At 36.0% G+C, this 21,947-nt stretch overlaps 1 protein-coding gene across 1 annotated transcript; it reads right to left on the reverse strand.

Annotated features, from left to right (window-relative positions):
* Positions 1-1,712: 1,712 nt before the first annotated feature.
* Positions 1,713-13,456, reverse strand: LOC139697628 (prenylcysteine oxidase 1-like). Its single transcript, XM_071596411.1, has 5 exons — positions 13,232-13,456; positions 12,734-12,943; positions 8,707-8,887; positions 3,458-3,666; positions 1,713-2,948 (listed from the first exon to the last, which is right to left on the reverse strand). Exons 1-5 carry the CDS (start codon positions 13,317-13,319, stop codon positions 2,164-2,166), a joined length of 1,473 nt encoding a protein of 490 aa, XP_071452512.1. The 5' UTR covers positions 13,320-13,456; the 3' UTR covers positions 1,713-2,163.
* Positions 13,457-21,947: the final 8,491 nt, after the last annotated feature.

The raw sequence follows: 21,947 nt of genomic DNA on the forward strand, positions 1-21,947 counted from the left end.
ACCTTGAAAATTGCAAAACACAACAACTTGGAGAGGGAAAAGATATTAAAAAGTAAATCACTTCAATGAAAACCAATGGCAGATGGTCAGTGACAACTGGGGCCCTTTTCCCATGGCTGTACATCAGTTTACAAGAGTAATATCCATGTATGGAGTTCCTTGATGTTAATATATTTTGCAGATTAATTGGCTACAATGCATGGCATGAGAATTTAAAGAATTTATATTGAGTGGGTCATTCAAAAAGTCATTGGGAAAGAATAGAAACACATTAGTGTAGTAGATTTTCTAATTTTCAACAATCTCCTTTTAGCTTGATACATTTTTCCCAGGGTTTCTCCAACTTTTTTCAACCATCCAAGAAATGGGATTTCGGAAGGTCCCCCCCCAAATAGGCATCTGTATTGGCCATCACAGAGCCATTTTTTTTTCAAGTTTGGATTTTAGGGGCCGAATATGGTGGATGTTCCAATAATTTGAACTCTTAATTCCATAATTTTTGGGATCAAAACATCGCAGGTGTGCACCTAGGCATTGTCTCGATTGAAAAGAATTCCCTTTTTTGCCAATCGAGGATGTTTTTTTTATTTCTTCTCTCAACCAGAGCAATAATGATGTGTAATACTACTCTCCATTCATCATTTTTCCTTTTAGCAAGTAATTGATGTAGATGATTCCGCATGCATACCAAAAAGCTGTGGCCATTACCATTGCGGCCAAATTTACTGTCTTTGCCTTCCTAAAAGCTGGATAATCTTTAGAAACCCACTGTTTCCACTGGTGCTTTGATCTGGAGTGTAGTAGTGTATCCATGTTTGATCCACAGTTATTTATCAATGCAAAAACTTCAGAATTGCAACAGAAAAGTATCAAACCAACTTCCAAATTGACCACATGATTATGTTTATACTCCACTGAGAGCTAACCCATCTTAACGAGATTTTTTCCACACCCAATTTTTCTTGCAAAATTGAAAACACTGTACCCTGTGATATGCCTATAGCCTCTACTATTTCACAAACTTTGACTTGTTCATCACTCAAAACCATATCATGGATTTTGTTACTCATTTCAGAGGAATTCACTTCCACTGGAAGTCCTGAACAATGCTTATCATTTGTGGATGTACAGCCACATTTAAACTCATTAACCCAATTGTAAACAGTCGCAAACACAGGAGTTGTGCCGTGAACTTCTTCCAGCTGGGCTTTGATCTTTTTTTTAAATTTACAACTAAGCAACTCCAGAGCACATGACTCCTTTCTCCACCACAAAATAATCATCATTCAAGTGTAAATATGCAACACTTAGTTATCTTAGTTATCATCATTTGACCTCAAAAGTTTTAATAAACATTTGTATCCCAGAAAGTTTGCTGTGTAGAATGTCTCTGGCCAGATAACACCTACATTTTGCAAGAAAGTAGTACTTGACCTTGAAAGAAAATGAAAATGCCATATTTTACAGCTAGTAAAACAACCACCATAATTCAGATCACAATGCTTAGATTTTTCATTCATATTAACAGTAATTTCCATTGTCCAGGGTAATTATTCCCTTTCGTCCCATATAATCTTCAGTCTGCATCACAAATATTGGGAAAGAATGAGTTAATCATACAAATTAACTCATAGTTTCCCGCAGCATCAATGACTTGAATAATTCTGATGGAAGATAAAAGGAAAATGATGGCACTACAACACCAATTAATTATCAAATTGTACATTTATTTTTCCACATTAAATTACACCGCAGTTTTTACCGTGTAATACATAAAAAACAAACAAGAAATTACAGAGTGCTATAAACACCAGCTGATATTTCAAGAGCTTGAACCAAAAATACATAGCACATAACTCAGCCAAGGTTTGAATTTACAAAAAATTATCACATTTTAATCACAGCTTAAGAAACAGTCTTTATAAAAAATAAATTTACAACTCACATAAACAAGTTCAAATGAACATCTTCACCCAAGTTGAAAATAAATACACATATTGACATGTGTCAATTTACAAAAGAGGCAAATTTGTACTTATTGCAGAAGCGTGCAGAGAGATCACAGAATTGCCAATAGAGACCAGTCCACCACAAAGTACAGCTTTGTATCCCATAAAATAGAGTCTATGATTTATACATCTAACTTGAACTATACCAGTAAAATTAAAGTTCATCCCGTGTATTACGATGGTGATAGCCACCAAGCCAATCTTTGTGTACCAGTAGAGCTACATTTTTAGCACCAATAACACTCATTTCCATGGCACTGGCAGCCCACTCAATTGCATTAATGTGATAAAGATTCTCATGCAAAACAAAGCTACCTAATTTCTGGTTGGATTCATAGTGAGGATATGCAAGCCAGTCTACCACTTTCACCTCATCTAATTTTGAGAAAAGATCACCGAGATCATCTTTTCTAAGAGGCTTCTGTGAAAATACTTTCCAGATCTTTTGGTCTTCAGACCTTGCTAAAGATCGAACATCATATATACGACCAATAGAATTGATTTTCAAGTTACCTTTGATGCTTAGTATCTCTGCATTTTCTTTCTCTATTCCAAAATATGTATTATTAATTTCACCTTTTACTATAGTACAAACGGTTCGATGGTATTTACCTTCAGGGATTGCAAGAGAGGATGGAAAATTTTTAAAATGGATACTACTGGTATCACTAGTTAAAGGGGAAGCTATGATAACAACGTCATAGATGTTATATAGTGAACCATTTATGCCTACATTAGCTGCTCCAAAATTTGGTACCCCATTACTACTAGACACAAAGCTGAGATTAAATTTACCAGAATCTTGAAGGAGAATAATTTCATTCACCTTTGCTTTAATCAAATTAGCTCCTGAATACTTCAGGAGCATTTCAGGGACCTGCTTGTTTCCACCAGCTATGGACCACAAATGACCATCACCAGCAGCTGAAGATACAGATCCTAATGAAAGTATAAGAAATTTTAGGATTATCAGTTTTATGCTATGCAAAAGAATAATTAATCATTAAATGAAATTAACTAATGACCTTGATGAAGTCAACTACTCCCAGATTGCAAACTCCCCAAAGTATGTTTTCTTCCTAACAAAAACCTCATACTCTTATGTTTAAGTAGGAATGCAGGTCTCAAATTTTTAATGGATATTTGAGCATGATGTACATATGATAAAGATCCATGATTGAATCCCAAGTTAAAGTTCATACAGCACTAAACACCATATTAATGTCATTAGTAACCTTTACTTTACTTAGTGCACCTTCTCTTTCTAAATACTTTTTTTACCTGTGTAACTATCAAATAAGATGCTACCTAACCAGAGATTAGAGCCTTAAATATACCCAAATATTCACCAAATATGGATAAAACAGAAATCCACATATAAGCTAGATAATCGCATTGAACCTACATAATGCCTATTATTAATTCAAGATTAAAATAAATTATCTTACCAACAAATTTATGAGCAGCTGTTGTTTGACCATAATTGACAATTAGTCCAGCCATTACAATTTCATCAACTGTGCGATTAGATACACCCAATTCAGTAAATCCTTCCCTGGATGAAATTTTTACATCATTGACAAAATCAGGATTCATCGCCCTTAGCATTTCTTCCACTGATAAGAATACCTTTCCTCTGTCTTGAAGTTGATAAATTCTGTAAATGAAACCATGTTTTTTTAAATGTCTGTTCATGTAATTACATTAGTAGCAAGGTTCCCAAAATCACTCAAATTTCCTCAACTTGATTTTATGACGATTCAAAAGATATTTGTATTCAAATACTACCATAACATTTTTTCACTGCATATTTCTTGAATTCCAAAAGTGAATTCTAATTTTTTGTTTCTATTCAAGAATAACTCATTACTCACAAAACAACAAATACATATATTTCAAATGTTGTTTGTTGTCTTCCATACCTTGGCATCATCTCTGTTGAAATTGAGTAGAGATACATCATTGGCATGTAAAATAGATGCTTTTTTTTTAGCAATAATTTATGTAAATTATAAAAAAGAAAATTCTAAATACTGATCCCTTTGGTACTCACAATGTCATTTCCACTGCATTGGGTAAATTTCATTTGTAATATGTTTTCAGGTTCCTTTGGCTAAATAACATGATTAACTGTCATACCTCTAATTCAGTAGTTATCTAAGCTTCTTTATAAAACTGTGATATGATGCCACATCAAAGGCTTCACTGGGCTATTTATATATATATATATATAATATATATATATATATATATATATATATATATATATATATATATATATATATATATATATATATATATATATATATATATATATATATATATATATATATATATATATATATATATATATATATATATATATATATATATATATATATATATATATATATATATAGAACACAACCAGGAGGTATTTGCCTGTTTCGTAGATTTCGAAAAAGCGTTTGATAGAGTGAATTGGGAAAAACTAATGAGTATTCTGCAGAAAATAGGAATAGATTGGAGGGAAAGGAGGCTAATCCGCAACCTGTACATGTCTCAGACTGCTCAGGTGCGGGTGGGAAACGGGGAGTCAGGATGGGCAGTGTTAGGAAGGGGTGTAAGGCAGGGTTGCCCATTATCACCGTTGCTGTTCAAACTGTATGCAGAGGAAATGATCAAAGAGGCATGGGAAGAACTAGAGGTAGGAATGAAAGTGGGCGGGGAATTCGTAAAATCAGTTAGGTTTGCTGATGACCAAGCTTTAGTTTGTCAGTCAGCCAAGGGGCTGCAAGCATTGCTGAGTGAATTGGAAATTCAGTGCGACAGGTATGGGATGAGAATCAATATTAATAAAACAAAGGTTATGCGATTTTCTAGAAAGAAAAAGGGCAAGCTTAACATTAAAATTGGAGGGCAAAAACTAGAGCAGGTAGAACAGTTTACGTATCTCGGTAGTGTTTTGGACCAACACGGTCAAAGTAGTAGGGACGTAAGGAGAAGAATTGCGCTAGGCAAAGAGGCTTTCACGAGGAGGAGGGAGTTGATGACGGGGACTTTGAGTAAGGATGTTAAGAAAAGACTCGTAAAAACTTTGATATGGAGCGTAGCTATGTACGGCGCGGAAACGTGGTCATTGAAGCAGGAGGATAGACTTAGACTGGAGGCTTTTGAAATGTGGGTGTGGAGAAGAATGGAGAAGGTGAAATGGACAGAGAAGAAAACAAATGAGGAAGTACTTTGTATGGTGGACGAAGAGAGGGGTTTGTTGGGAGCAATCCTATGGAGGCAGGAAAAGTGGATGAAGGGGGTGTTGACCGGCAGTGGGATGTTGAAGACTGTGATAGAGGGTAGAATGTTGGGCAAAAGAGGAAAGGGAAGGAACAGGATAGGGATGTTGGACGGGATGAAGGGCGGAAGAAAGTACTCAGAGATGAAGAGGGACCTGGTGTAGAGTAGAATTTAGGGTTGTGTTTTGTTAGTAGTCACAAAATATTTGTTTGGTAGTTGTGTCCATCGAAAAACCTACCTTAACCGGTAGATTACCTTAAAAAAAAAAATATATATATATATATAATTTAATATATATATAATTTAATATATATATATAATATTATATATATATATATATATATATATATATATATATATATATATATATATATATATATATATATATATATATATATATATATATATATATATATATATACATTCAAACACGAAATCCCGCCAAACGGCGAATAAATACTCATATATACAGAAACAGATATAAGGAAAAGGGATAGGAACACATATAAAGGACGAACACAATAAAGGTGGGGAAGGCGGAATCGAACGGATCACAAGAGTAAAAATATTTCCTCAACCGGGACTCGAACACCGGATCTTTCCACTTGCCGGGCGGATGCTCTTAACCACTTGAGCTATCGAGGATAGTCAATTTACCCTGAGATCCGTGGGTCTAATATGTCGCCAAGCGCCCCGATTCTTTCAGCCAAGAGATGGCGTCAGGGCGCTTGGCGACATATTAGACCCACGGATCTCAGGGTAAATTGACTATCCTCGATAGCTCAAGTGGTTAAGAGCATCCGCCCGGCAAGTGGAAAGATCCGGTGTTCGAGTCCCGGTTGAGGAAATATTTTTACTCTTGTGATCCGTTCGATTCCGCCTTCCCCACCTTTATTGTGTTCGTCCTTTATATGTGTTCCTATCCCTTTTCCTTATATCTGTTTCTGTATATATGAGTATTTATTCGCCGTTTGGCGGGATTTCGTGTTTGAATGTGTATTTGGCCAATGTGGCTCATCTCTTTCTTCTGGCTATGCGTGCCACGAAACGCACTGTTCCTTTCCTGTATGATGTTGTATGAATTCTAACCCACTGTCCTTTCCTTTCCTTGTGTATTGTCTATTTCTCCTTTGGTGGGTGAAACAGCCCCCTGACGCCATCTCTTGGCTGAAAGAATCGGGGCGCTTGGCGACATATTAGACCCACGGATCTCAGGGTAAATTGACTATCCTCGATAGCTCAAGTGGTTAAGAGCATCCGCCCGGCAAGTGGAAAGATCCGGTGTTCGAGTCCCGGTTGAGGAAATATTTTTACTCTTGTGATCCGTTCGATTCCGCCTTCCCCACCTTTATTGTGTTCGTCCTTTATATGTGTTCCTATCCCTTTTCCTTATATCTGTTTCTGTATATATGAGTATATATATATATATATATATATATATATATACAAATATATAAAAAACACAGATGTAGATTTTTAGAATATAGAGACACAAAGAAAGGACACTCACAATTTGTTATTTTACGTTTCGACAGCACGGCTGTCGTCTTCAGAATCTGAAGGTTCTTCAGATTTGGCTGTCGTCTTCAGGTTCTGAAGACGACAGCCGTGCTGTCGAAACGTAAAATAACAAATTGTGAGTGTCCTTTCTTTGTGTCTCTATATTCTAAAAATCTACATCTGTGTTTTTTATATATTTGTGTGTCGCCGAAGAGCGTTCCATTTCGAAGATATTTTATATATATATATATATATATATATATATATATATATATATATATATATATATATAAAATATCATTACTATACATTCTTTACTTTCCAAGACTTCAGGGATCACATAGCATATACTGTCACTGCGTGTATGCTTTACCAGACCTGAATTGATTTGGGGTAACTCTAATATTTAACACAAAATAGGATAGTGGTTCATTCGACATTATCATTTCTATTATTTTGGATATGATGGGCACTAGAACAACTCATCCCATTTTCAAAAATCTTTTTGAGATATTTTCAAAATTTGTTGACATTTACCTAAAAGACACCCATTTGTAATGCATGCCAAAGGCACTGCTTTTATATTAACTATTTGCTCCATGATACTATGAATAAACCAAAAGTTATCTTTACTGGATGAACATTTGAAAGCTGGAAAAACTTCCCGTTTGTTTTGTTTACCTTGGTGTCTAAACATCCCTACACTTAGTATGCATCCTGTTGTGATATTGTTCAGACTATGGTTCTTCTACTTTGCTTGCTGCGAACTGTTAAAATATGTACTGCAATAGAAAATCCCACGAGTTGTAAGCGAGGGCTGTCCAGCAAGTAACTTACATTTTGAAATATCATATGAACCTTGTGACAAGACAAAGTTATATTTCTACACTTGAAAGGCACATTCTTAAACCTTTTTCTACATAGTTGCGATTCAAATTGAGGAATTTATCATAACCATACGCAATACACAATATTTTCAATTCCATCTCCATAGAAATCTGCTAACTTACATTTTAACCACTTGTTTACACCTGTCAAAGCACTGTGTTAAAAGCCACATCCAGAAGGGGATATATTATTGTAAATTGGCAATTTCCAAAAATGTTTTCGATGATTTTCACTGTCAATTCATCTGTCACAAGGCTAGGCTGGCCACTGTGATCCTGGTCATAAACATTAGTGAAGCCATTTTTAAACTGAATGGACCACTGCTTAGTTCCACCTTCACTCATTATTTCATCTCAAAACACTTCACAAAGTTTCCGATGAATTCCAATTGGGTTGTGGTTTTTTGCCACTAAAAACCTAATCACAGATCTTACTTTGCAACTCATGGGATTTTCTGTTGCAGTGCACATTTTATCAGTTCACAGTGAGCAAAGCAGAAGATCCGCAGTATGCACACTACCTCCGCAGGATGAATACTGAGTGTAGGGATGTTTAGACACTAAGATGGTGACTCTTATCCACTACCACACTTGGCTGAAATGTAAATTACTTTTTGGTCAGCCCTCCTATTGCTATAATAGCATCACAAGGCTTGAACTTACCCAATCTTTAAGCTTTTGACTCTATTTATACTATATTTTATAGTTATATAAATAATTCATACAAAGTTTTACACATTTTCAATGTTTCTACATGTCAAAATGTTCTCATAAAGTATGGTAGATATGAAATATATAATTGTAGATCAAACTAGGTGTTTATCCTTAGTTTCCTTCATAAGAACCTATATAAAATTGGTTGTTTTTAATTGTAAATATGTATTTAAAAACAGAAGTCTTTCAAAATGGCACTTGATAGACCATAGTTGCTATTACCTATATAAGTTTGGCGAAACTGACATTTACTTGTGATAACAAACAAACCTCAAAATACATGTCAAATCAACTGATCTCTTTGAAATAATTTAAAATCTTACCTCTTAAAATCATTCAGCATTTTTTCCACTATGTTATTCAATTTTATTGGGCCCCAACCATATCTCCACAACATTTTCATCCAAGTAATAATTTCCCAATCACTTTCGGAAAATATAATCTCTTTTCCATTATATAGGGCAAATTTGCTGTTTGGATCTCCGGCAGCACGCTTTTGCAATCCTAAAATATTAGCACGGAGTAAGTATAAGCAATTTCCCAATTATATAATGATTTCAAAGTTAATATTGAAAATAACAATGAATAAACAAACTGTGGCATGAGAAATGAAACTAATTAAAGACAGAGATGCTCCAATGTCTACCACTACCTTCTTTCGTTTTTTGTCAAAAAAATGAAAATAATACCAAAAGCACTCACCACCACTGAATAAAATAGTTTGTACGAAGAAATTTATGTTTAAAGTTTTTAATCACATTGCACATATTAGAATATTAAACAATTCTACAACATTTTCTGGAGAAAGTTCCATGATGCATTCATTATTTTGCCATGTCACTGTTAATCATTTATACTAACAATCATAATGAGTATTCTGTCACATAAAAGGTTAGTACAGCACTTAGGATATCAGCATAAAATGAAAACGAGACAATATTATCAAGGAGACTGCATTTTAAATATCAAATTCTAAAAAGAATTGTCCTCATACTTATTTTATTCTTACGCTGTGGTGCATTGACAATATTTTGATTGGCTATTATGCAACTCAAATTCTGTAAGTTTAAAAAAACAATGAGTTATGTCTGCCCTTGTTGCCACCAAAACGTCAGCAATTGAATCCCTTACACCTTACACCTAATGGGAGCCCTGAAAAGACTTCACTCCCATGCTTTCCCCCATTTACACTTAGGCTATGGAGTTGTACTCCCATAAGGCATTTCACCATTAATTTTTCTTACAATTAAAGAGAAACCCTCTTCCAGGAAGCTATAGCATCTGACCTTTGAGATGAATGGATGCATACTTGGAACTAGAGCATTGTATCATTTGCTGTTAAAAGAATACAGTTGATACATGTTAACTAGTTTGTCATGTATGCTCCTTAATTCACCTGACTCTCTGGATTCCAGACACAGTGCATTAATGTAAGCCACCACACCTCCAAGCCTGCTTGTATTGTCTCCATAGTCTACAGGAAAGTTGCTGGAGACAAAGACAGACCTGGAGACAATCTAAATATGCAATACAAACTCTTGTTTGTAAGTAACATCAAGAATTTGGAATACAGACCATCTATGGGCATCTGTAAAAATGCTTCTAACAAATAGCAAACCAACTCCTCCTGTCAGCTAGCTTAGTTATTTTTAGTTGTTGAGGAAGGATAAATTTTTCATATGCTATAATGGTTGACCATAGAGCTGCAGTATCCAAAAATTCTAATTGTCTATGCATAACAACAGTACTTCACAACATATGATACAACGCTCAGGCATCACATATGCATCGAACTCCTCAGGGAGACCAGATGCCAACTGCCAAGGCATCCTGGAAGTGGGCACCTCTGTGAATCCAAGACAAATTAACGCTGGAATACATGAAAGAAAAACAACTTCTTCGCCTAATAGTAAAGGGGGAATCAAAAAAAAATTTAGTTGAGAAACATGAAGTTCACATTATGAGATAATCAAACTTGCAACAAGGGAGATACCTTTTGGGAAGTACTTCATCAAAGCAAGGTTTTGTGACAATTTTGTTAACGGCATAAATGAAATGAAATTAACAGAGACCATGGAAAAGCCAAACGGAATGATAAATACATGCATTGCATACAAAATTTTGCAATTTATATGGTAGTGTTTACTATACGAGTTTACTTTGTTTTTCACGCTACATATTAGCAGAATTATTAGCTTAAGGCACAAGGACTTCAAAAAGAATTCTTTCATATAACCACGTTAGATGAAAACTTGGATTTGCCTATATTGTTCAAGGTTGACAATATTGCTTAGTGATCTTCTTTAAATGTTTACAAATGCACACCCCCTACGATGCTGCACATTACAGCTCCGTTTTAATTTAATAACTGGTGAAGCAAAAGGTGAGGCTATAAAACATTTAGCAGTGCAGTGTTCACAGCGGGTGACTAGTCAGTCTTCTTTCAAAAAGAAAAATTTCAGTTATTAGCACTCCATTGGTTAAACAAAGGTTTTTGATGATCCCACATCTACTTTACAGCATTTGGTCTCTTGAAACTGCTATACTTTTAAGTCTTGCAAAACATAATTCTAAAAACCATAAAATCCAAAATTAAAAGAAACAAACTTCTTCTTGTCAATGTCTTCCCCTCCTACTTCCTTCTCTACTTCCCCTCCTGCCATTCAATATGTTTATCATTTCTTTTCTTTATCTCCCTTACCTTACACAACACTCAAAATGTCCCAAAGATTGTAGGTAAAATAGTTATAAAGTAAATTAATGAAATTTGAAATTTATTCTGCTATGTATTACACTTAATGCTGTATTGATACTCATAGTGAATGGAAGTGGGATCACCTAATATGAATGAGATTTTCATGTGTGATAATACTTAGCAAGAAATGAGCTATCATAACTAGCCTCAGATTAATAACGGTTTTTCTGTTCGTCTTTTCCGAACCTTTCAGTTAATCTCATGAATAAATACCTCCCTTGAGGCCAATCTGCTCTGAACAGGTGGGACATGGCTTTTTACAAACTTGTTTCTGCCATGTGAACCTACAGCCAACTGAAACCCCTTTACCTCATTCCTTTCCTATTGGGCTACTCACCCAAAACCAGACAACGGCTAGCCAAGGCCAAGCCCTCTTAACATTCTGCTGCCACTCACTTACTTTCATCCACTGTACTTTTTAAATAGAAGAATTTAACAGAGTAAAGTTCATTTCAGTCACTCTTTTTGTAACAATATCGCTGAATATTCATTATGTTAGATATGTAATGTTCATGCTCAACTAAGCAAGAAAACACATGAAGGATGTTTTGCAAACCTTTATTAATCACCAACAAGTTCTTAATAGTATTTTGAGGGAAGAATGTTCACCCAACATTCTCAATTAATAATGCTAATAAAAGCATAAGATCAGAATTTGATTTTGTTGTCTTGGAATAAATGGCTGTCATGACACAATAAGAGTTGATTTTACTCTAATTTAAGACACATTGAATAAGAATTATAATCTGTATTGGCAGGGATGGAAGAACATATAAGTTCATTTGCATCATCAGATAAACTGGGAATGGGATATCACCATTAATATTTATACCAACCATTTGATTTTTAGTGGTAAAAAATAAGTTGCTTAATGAATGGGGATGCAATACTGCTTATCCTGAAATTGACTGCTGATACAATAAATGACAAAATATTGGCAATTTCTTGAAATATATATGGTGCCCTGCAATGTTTATGTAAGAGTAACAGAATTTGGAAGTTGATAAAAACCTCCTATTTTGTGGAAAGATATAATACAATACTTCTGTACATATTGATGTGTATTATTAATGAGGCGTAATATGAACTGAATTACTCTATAGGAAGAAATTTGTTTTCTATCACACACTAGAGGAACTAAGTTTCTCGGAAAAACTTAGTTCCTCTCTTTTGAACACCATAGTAACAGGGAGACGTCAGATGAAATAACAAGACGGAACCAGAATAGTGATCAACAGAGTTTCAGGGCAAATGGCTTGGTGATTTCAGCGTAATATCTAAGGGGATGCAGTTTTGATTATCAACCAGTGACAGTGCAGTCGAAAGGCAGTTTTGTGGCACTTTTTCTCTGTTTTATCCCCACTGCCTGATTCCCAAACTCTAGTTTGTTTAATGGTAGTTTCAGAATATCAGAAGTGTAGTACAAGGGCTAAATCAAAATCATCCTCAATACTATTCCAATAGCCTAATCACACAAAACAACAATTAATTAATAATTTTATCCAATAAAAATACAAAACATTGATGCTTAAAATGCAGGATACCTAATTAAAATGAACCGAACTGTTTTAATTCTGAAATAAATTTAAACTTACCAAACTTTTTACAAAAATGAGCCATATACTTATTGTCCGGATGAATAACAGAACCACCGGCTTCATATAAGCGTTCGTCCACGTTAACTGTCGCAAGTCTTCCACCAATTTCCTGGGATTCATATATATCTACGACGACATTACCGTCAGCAAAGAGATCTTTCAGAAAATATGAAACCGAAGTTCCACCTATTCCAGCACCCACCACGGCTGAAATTAAGGAAAGAGGGCATAAACCTCTGAACTATCGATCCTATGAAAACGTTAAGTATTAGAAGAAAGCTCCTTATGGAAATTACTTCAGTTGCTTCAGCTTACAGAAGCACTTTGCCAAAAAGGAGCTGATCTTTTCCGTAGTCAAGCAAAATGGATCCAAGCCGCTAATAAATCCACTTGTTTAACGAAAAATAGGATATACGATTACAAACTATAATCATCGTTTCGAAGTTTTCTTATCTTATTTTCAGTGCATAGAAGAGCTCAATTTTAAATACCTACCAATTTTAGGGTAAATATGAGATGACCGAGAAATCTTAAGTATGCATAGCATGGGAATTAATAGTGAAAATGCATTAAATGGGAACATGTTCGCCTTTGTTCATAGCCTGCTTTTTATAACCCTAGAAATGCACAACGCCGTACTTCAAACTATTCTAGAGTTTTCCAGCAGAACTCCATCACTGCCTCCTTCAACATAGCACGCTGCTCCAACAGGGACACCACAATATCAGTGTGATAATTTATCTTTATAGCAGTAGGTTACCCTCTTACTCAACACCTTGTACCCTAATATACCATACTTCTCTATTTAATAATTGTAAACACATAATTTATCCTTGCATTACACTCGGATTGTTATTATCTTTTTGGAGATCATATCATTTTTATGTAACTTCACCAGAGAAACCCAAGTTTGCATTCATTATTGTAATTAAAAATGCACCATTTTTCCCGGATAATAGATATAAATATTGAAAAGTCAGCATCTACTTATATTCATTACATATAGTTGGTTGCAGCCACAAAAGCTGTCAATTTATACGCAATAGTGGCAGCCTTGGAATCGTCTGCTACAAAATAAATGAAAACTCGAGATGGGCCGAATGATTCAATTGACTGACTCGAGTCAATTGGTTCGCCTCAGCTCAATGATTCATTTACTGAAGTGAATCCTTCGCGTCACCTTGGAGCACCGCGGATTGCATACAGGAGCGAAAAGTACACTATAATTTTACATGAGACACCGAATAGAAAGAGCAGGAATGACCAAGGCTGCTCGATCCATAATCGGACCAATTAATTATCTTTCTATGGTGACAGAATGTAAGAAAAACTTCATTGATCTCTCTTTATGTGAGCATTATTTTAAAATTCGAAAAGATTAATTACTCGTCAAGCCTTCTGTACAATGCTGTAAACAATGAAGCAGAAAATTAAAGTGCCACAATCACATTTAATAACTGCAGCTTGAAAACTTGTTTACCACTAATTTCTTAATTATACGACTCATCCTTATCCTTTTATATCAAGAAGAGCTATTAAATATAATCCCCACACATCCACTTCTGTAAGGTAAATGAATTACCAACACCATTTTGAACATGTTCCACCTGCTATTAAGCAATAATCAGTAGCTTCAGTGACAGTAATTAGTTAGCTTTGTAACCATGAGAGTGCCTGAAATAGGAGATATCAATTATATTTTTTCTAATTCACAAAACTGGTGGAGTGTTATTATGGGTGAATCTCGTGTGGAAATTCGAGGTAATTAGGAAAGGTCATGATATCATAATCAAGACACACCATTATTTTTTCCGCTTTATTTCAAGAGTACAGGTAGCCGCGAGTTCTGTCAAATAACAATTCCGAAATGTATACTTGGAATATACAGCGGAGGGGACGAGAGCTTATGACGGGTTGCCACATTATTGAATAAAAGGGCAGGAAGAAGTGTAGTTAACATATAACAAGTAACGGATAGAATATTACTAGTAGAGATAAAAGCAGAACCAACAAACTTGGTCATTGTTCAAGTATACCTGCCACCAAGTAATCATAAGGATCAGTCAGAGGGCAAAATCATGTGTTCCTGCAGGAAAATATTTGATTGTGATGGGGATTGGAATTCGACAGTTGGTGAACTTAGTCATTCTTCAAGCATATATGCCACCAAGTAATCAAAGGTGGAAGAGGTTGTTAGGAGATATGATCAGTTAAGAGGATATATCTCATGTGCTCCTGCAGGAAAATATTTGATACTAATATGGGATTGGAATGCGACGGTAGGTAAAGGAAGAGATGGTTATGAGATGGGGGACTTGGGGGTTTAGGTACAAGGAATGACCGAGGGGAGAAAGCAATCGCATTCTGCAGGAGACAGGGGTTAGCCATCACCAACACTTGGTTTAGACACCAAAAAGGAGCAGGGTTTGATTAAAAAATGGTTAGGCACAGATTTAGGAACAGTGAAATCAATTCGCACAAGTTTCCAGGAGTGGATGAGGACTCTAATCCCAATTAGTACTCATGAAGTCTAGCTCCCGATTATTTAAGATAAGGCATGGCAGGCAGGTTAGAAAATTGAATGTAGAAGCATTAACTGGATTAACAAAGATGGAATATTAGCAGGTTGTAGAAAAATTCATGACTGAGGGACAGAAGCCAAGTAATATACAGGAAAAATGGAAATACATAAAAAAGGGATATTGAAAGCCGCTAAAAACACTATAGCATCTGTGAATAGGAAATGAACAAGGGAACCATTGATCACATATGATATGATTAGAAATATAGATGAGAGAAGAAAATGGAAGAATGTAAACAGAGTTAAGCAGAAGGAAGTACATAGAGGGAAATTACAAATTGAGAAGGGTAACACATAGAGCAAAAGAAGCATGGGGGAAGATGCCATGCAAGAATATGGATAGTTTGCAGATGGGGGGTGAAGCTGTTGAACTATACAAGAAGTTTCAAACACTTTTGGGAAGTAAGAAGGGAAGATTTGTGTTACTAGTTGGAGATAAGTCGGATAATGTAATAGTTGAAATAGAAAAGATCCAAGAGAGATGGAAGGAATACATATATAGAGGAACTGTATGATAAAGAGCTTAGGCCAACAAGCTTAGACCTAGACGGAGAATATGATGTAGATGAAGATACATAAGGTCCAGGCATACTCAATGATGAGATAGAAAGTATATTGAGGGAGAAGTTATCAAATAAGGTCATGTGGGACAACATTCCTGCAGTACTAACAGATTTATGAAAATGTGGGAGGAAGAGTCTAAATGGACTGATTTGTAGCATCTATGAGGATGGAATCTGGCTGAAAGACTTCGTGACATCAGTGTTAGTTCCTATTCCCAAAAAGGTAAAGACTACATCATGTGAGGAGTACAGAACTATAAGTTTGATTTCCCATGCGGTTAAAGTGGTTCTCAGGATCACCAAAAAGGGATGGAGATCAGGACAAATGATTACTTAGGGGATGATCAGTTGGGGTTTAGGAAAGTGGATATTATTGCTGCAATGGTATGCACAATACCATTTCAGCAATTAGATCACTATTCAAAAGGAATGTAGAATACAATTAGAATGTATTTGCCTGTTTTGTAGATTTCGAAAAGGCGTTTGATAGAGTAAATTATAAAAAAGTGATGAATGTATTGCAGGAAATAGAAATATATTGGAGGGACAGGAGGCAACCTGTAGATGTCTCAGACTGCTCAGGTGGAAGTGTTGGATGGAGAGTCTGAATAGGTTATGTCGGGCAGAGGTGTAAGGCAGGTTTATCGATTGTCACGGGTGCTGTTCAAGGTATATGTGCAGAGGGAAGGAGGCATGGGCAGAACTAGAGATAGGAGTGAAAGTCAGTGGGGAATTCGATAAATTAGGTTTGTTAATGACCAAGTTCTAGTTTGTCAGTCAGCCAAGTGGTTGTAAGCATAGCTGAGTGAATTGGAAATTCAGTTCGATAGATATGTGGTGAACATCAATATAAATAAAGTAAAGGTTATGTGGTTTTTCAGAAACAGAAAGGTTAAGCTGAACATTAAAATAGGAGGGCAATAAGTAAAGCAGGTAGAACAGTATACGTATATCTGAAGTGTTTTGGACCAAAATGGTCTAAGTAGTAGCGATGTAAGGAGAAGAATTGCCCAAGGGAAAGAGACTTTAACAAGTAGGGAGTTGATGACAGGGAAGATGAGTAAGGATGTTAAGAAAGGCTCATTTAAACTTTGATATGGAGTGTAAGTATGTACAGCATGTAAAAATGGTCATTGAAGCAGGTGAAGTGGACAAGGGAAATAAAGGAGGTGCTAGTCATGGTAGGGGAGGTGATTGTTGGGAGAAGTGATAAAGAGGCAGAAACATGGATAAAAAGCACATTGATCGGCAAGTGAATGCTGAAGACTCTGATAGATGCCTTTCTCAGTGGCGGCAGGGTAACGTCCTCGACTGCCAAATCAGAGGTCGTGGGGTCGATCCCCATTTAGGTATGTTTTCCTCCGTCTATGGCTTGGGTTTTTGTTTCTAATGTAATATGTTGGGGTTGGATGGATGAAGGGAATACAAAGTCTCAATCTAGCCCCAATTAAGTCAATAAATAAATAAAATTAATAAAGCGGAGAATGTTAGGCAAACGAGGAAAGGGGGGATCGGGATTGGTGCGGTTGCTATCGTACTGGCTTCCCACCAAGAGGGCTCGGGTTCAAATCCCGGCAGTGTTGAATATTTTTCAGCGGTACCTCGATCCCTACTTAGGTGCTTTGTGGAGGGCACTCATGAGCGAGTACGCCGTCCGTCGGATAGGGCGTTAAGCTGCGGACCCCTAGGCGCCTAACGTTAAGAGTAGGGTAATGCCGACACTGGGTTTCTCTCCACCCTTTGCTGTCCATCCCCTATGGCGCAAATGACCTTAGCAGTCGGTCGCCTTCCTTAAGTACTACGAAGAAAGGGCAGAAATGAGATAGATTGGAGAGGATGAAGAAAGTATACAGAAATTCTGAGGGGCCTGTATTAGAGTAGGATGTTGGGTCTTGTTTTGTTAGTAGCAAAATATTATTTCGCAGCTGTGTCCATTCAAAACCTACCTTAACCGATTTATTAATAATGCATTCCAGCGATAATAAAGAGTTTAATTAATTAAACCAAGAGCTAAGATGAAAATGATTAGATAAATTCATCATATCATTTAAGTCATAACGAATGAATTTTCTCGTCACTCACTACATAAACCAACGCCAAAATACCGACTTTGGATTCAAACCGGAGTCACTTGTATTCATGGGAAATGGAAGGAGTAGTTTTCTTTGATTCTTCGAAGTGTTAGTCATTCGCATTTGCTTTCCCTCACTCACTAAAACTTCGCGAGTTCTTTGGGAGCTATAAGCAGCCTCTTATTAAGCTTTGCAGTTAGCAGTCATAAGGATTTCCAACCGTCACGCATCAAAGAAAGTGATGTCCTGTACAGAACCGTGTATCCCATTCTGAAAGACTCCAGCTAGCACAATCAGTTGAGTGGCTCATTAAATTGAACGATTCTTGCCTGATCGTCCCAAGCCAAATGAAAACAGAAATATGGAAATAATAAATGAAGACGAAATGTACTAAGAAACATGAGTTGAAGGGCATGGGATGATGCGAATGAGCGAATTGATAGAAACTTGTGTCCAAGAATAGTTGTATGTATGTTTATATTTGTTCTTGAGTAATACGTGAAATATTTTAAAAATTTATTCATGGCGGTGATCCTCAAAGGCTGGAGATATGGACTATTCATTGGTGGTTTCGTTGGTTTTATTGGGGCAGTTTTATATCCCATCACTATATATCCCATGATGAATCCGGAACAATACAGTTAGTGCCATTTTATTTGCTTATATAATGAAATTAAATTCTTGCTTTCCCAATCAAACATTTCTCACGCTGTCGCATGTATTAATTTAACTATTGAACTAAAGGGAAGATTCAAGAGGAAACTCGAGCGGGTGTAGATAGAAATAAAATTCAACCTGGAAGTAAGTGATTGGCGTATTATTATTTTGCAGTTAGACTGGTTTAGTCAAAACTCATTTTTATCGCTCGAAAATATTTATTTTAACTATTTCCTTGTGTATCAGATATGAAGATTTGGACTGATCCTTTCGACAGAAGAGTCGAAAAATAGATGCAGAAGACTGCTGATCCATTCTGTGGTGGTGTTATGCAAACCCGCTGAATGTGTATTCCATCGTAAATTGATTGATGTAGTAGTTTCTAGTAGTTATGAGAGAGTAACGTATTCCAAGGATGTTGACTTTTTGTACGAGGTTCTGTTTGTTTATACCAAATTTTTGTATAATTTATGTAGAAGTATATGTCAATTAGTCTAGTTTTAATTATTTGCATCAGTCAAGTTGTGATTCATTTTGCAAGTGTAATTGAGTGTTACATCTAATTCACGTAAAAATTACAGTCTTAAATAAAATATATTTTATGCATGTTCCGATGTATTCTGGTACCTCGCAAATTAGTTAGGCGGGATTCAGTTGGGGTTTTCTATAGGTGTCACCTGTTATTGAACCTGTGTCTAACTGATAGAACATGGACCTAATCAGTTAGATGAACACTACCTACACTGAAAGTTACCTTACACCCCTCACTCCAGAAATGTCTATTACTTTTCATTAATTACTAATCGAGTAGGGACGGAATAACATTCGAAGAACCGATTTCAATTTTTAATTTCATTAAACATAGGGACCAGTCACATGCTCCAGAAACTACCACAATCAAATGAAAGATTGCATGTGACATCATTCATTAAAGTGAAATTGTTTTAAAATCGTCTTTGATAATGGCAGCCTCGAGTGAATGTACTGTGAGACGAAAGTGGTTGCCAAAATTGTTTCAGGAGCGGTTTTTTCTCATGCCTTATATTAAGAGGATAGGGAATTTCATGAACAAATTTTTGTTTAAGAATATGAAATGCCTAATTTTTTCATGAAATCTACTTTTACAGCTAATAGATAATACAATTGGTAGAAATGGGTACTGTATTATTTTAAATAAAATTATGCATTAAATGTACATTCCCAAACATTCATAAATATTCATGAAAAATCCCAGATTTCTCATATCTTTTTGACAATACTTTCACAAGCTTATCTTAGCCGATGTAATTAAGATTCTGCATCCTCTAATTAGCTATAGAACTTAGGTAGTATTCTCAAAGATTACTGCTCGTGATGTAGGCCAGATGATTAGTAGTCCATGCAGTATCTATGGCTCAGTGTGGCAGCTATACAAAGACCTGATTTAAGCACCACATAAGACAGGTTTACATGAAAAATGCTGGGATGCAATGGAGTATATAAAGAATAGACATGTATTTAGTGAGTGTAATACATTCTAATTGTTGCTGGAGCATAGTCCTATCCAAATGAGGTGTGGTGCCTAATTCAAGAGAATGAAATAAAGAATAGTAGGAAAATATTAAAGAGAAAAATTGTGTGAAAAGGGCAAACGCTTGGAAGCAATTGATACAACCCGGAATGGGTACAAGGTTTAACCTACTGGTTGGCAACCACTGCAGAAACAGGCATTGATAAGATTGTAAGAATGGATATAATTGGTACCAGTGCATGAATATTTAGATTCTATACATTATGCATCAGGAATGAAAATGTATGTAGGAGACTTACTCCCACCTCTACCGGAAAGGGGTAGTGAACTCGCAGATGATTGAAATGGTGCACATCGTTAGCAAATATCTCCAAGTTGCAAAGCTCCACAAAAAACAAATTATAAAATAGTATTTTCAGGACTGTTTACCAAAATAGGTATGGGATTTTAGTAGTCACCCTTATGTGCATTCATTCTTAAGGGGATGTCAGTCATTTTGGTCTACGAGGAACCTCATGATACCTCAAAGATTAGCCTGCATCTGGTGCTGGCCTGATCTAAAAAAGGTTGATCATGAGTGTTGGCCATTTAATAAAATAACAGGGGACTGTGATGGCCGTCTATTTCTCAAAATATACCTATTAAAATGCCATAAGCTCTGTGACATTTATTATGAAAGGACCATAATGAAATTGGAAAGGTTACAATGAAGTCATGGAAATTATTTTACCTGTAGTGATGCCTAAATTCAAATCAAATGTGTGAAGTATTTGATGAATTTAAATCTTCAAATGGAAAGCAGCCATTGCAATCATGTCAAGTTGCTAAAATTTCATCTAAAAAAATATTAGGAAGCATTTTAGATTTTGCAATGGCATCACGCGTACCTCTCCCCTTCCTAAACCCAAACCGATCATCCCCTAAGTAATCATTTGCCCTACTCTCTATCCTTTTGTTGATGTGCCTGAGAACAATTTAAGCTGCGTGAGATATCCAACTTATTGTTCTGTAGTCCTCACATGATGTAACCTTTACCTTTTTTGGAATAGGAACTAACACTGATCTTGCCAAGTCTTCTGGCCAGATTCCTTCCTCGTAGATACTACGAATCAGTCCACATAGTCTCTTCCTACCATATTTCCCTAAACCTTTTAGTCGTTCCGCAGGAATGTTGTCTACCATCACGGCCTTATTTCATTTCATATCCCTTAATACCCTTTCTATCTCATCGTCGAGTATGCCTGGACCTAAGCTATCTTCCTCTACTATGTCTGATATTTCTTCTATCTCTCTTGGATCTTTTCTGTTTCAACTATTATCTCCTTAACTTATCTCTAACTGTTAACACAGATCTTCCCTTCTTACTTCCTGATAGTGATTTAACCTTGCTGTATAGCGCACCAATTTCATCCTCCCTCTGCCTACACCTATATCCTCGCACTGCATTTTCCACCATGCTTCTGTTATTTATTTGCTGCCCATCTCAATTTATTCTTTAACTCTTTGTACTTAATGTTGCCTAAGTCTTTTTTTACATTCTTCCAATTTCTTCTCCCATCCATCTTTGCAATCATCTCATCCATGATCCACGGTTTCCTTGTCCTTTTTCTGTTAGCGGTTCCTATAGGGTCTTTTGCGGCTTTCGATAACCCTTTCTTGATACATTCCCATTTTTTCTTCGATAGTACTCAGCTCTTAACCATTCTCCATGATTTTCTCTACAGCCTGCTAGTACTCCTTCCTTGTCAATTCATTTAGTGCTTCTACAATCCATTTACTTACCCGCCACCTATGACTTATCTTTTTGAAACAGACTACATTTCATCAC

The sequence above is a fragment of the Hetaerina americana genome, unplaced genomic scaffold, assembly GCF_022747635.1.
Source record: "Hetaerina americana unplaced genomic scaffold, ioHetAmer1.1.p SCAF_8, whole genome shotgun sequence".
Taxonomy (NCBI): Eukaryota; Metazoa; Arthropoda; class Insecta; order Odonata; family Calopterygidae; genus Hetaerina; species Hetaerina americana.

Bases quoted from the DNA above. Each gene is read 5' to 3' on its own strand.
- LOC139697628 (XM_071596411.1), bottom strand. From the start codon at position 13,319: ATGTTCCCATTTAATGCATTTTCACTATTAATTCCCATGCTATGCATA. The intron at 12,944-13,231 runs GTAGGTATTTAA...CCTTAATTTCAG, and splicing joins TCATATTTACCCTAAAATTG to CCGTGGTGGGTGCTGGAATA. The intron at 3,667-8,706 runs GTAAGATTTTAA...TTTCATTTACAG, and splicing joins ATGCTGAATGATTTTAAGAG to AATTTATCAACTTCAAGACA.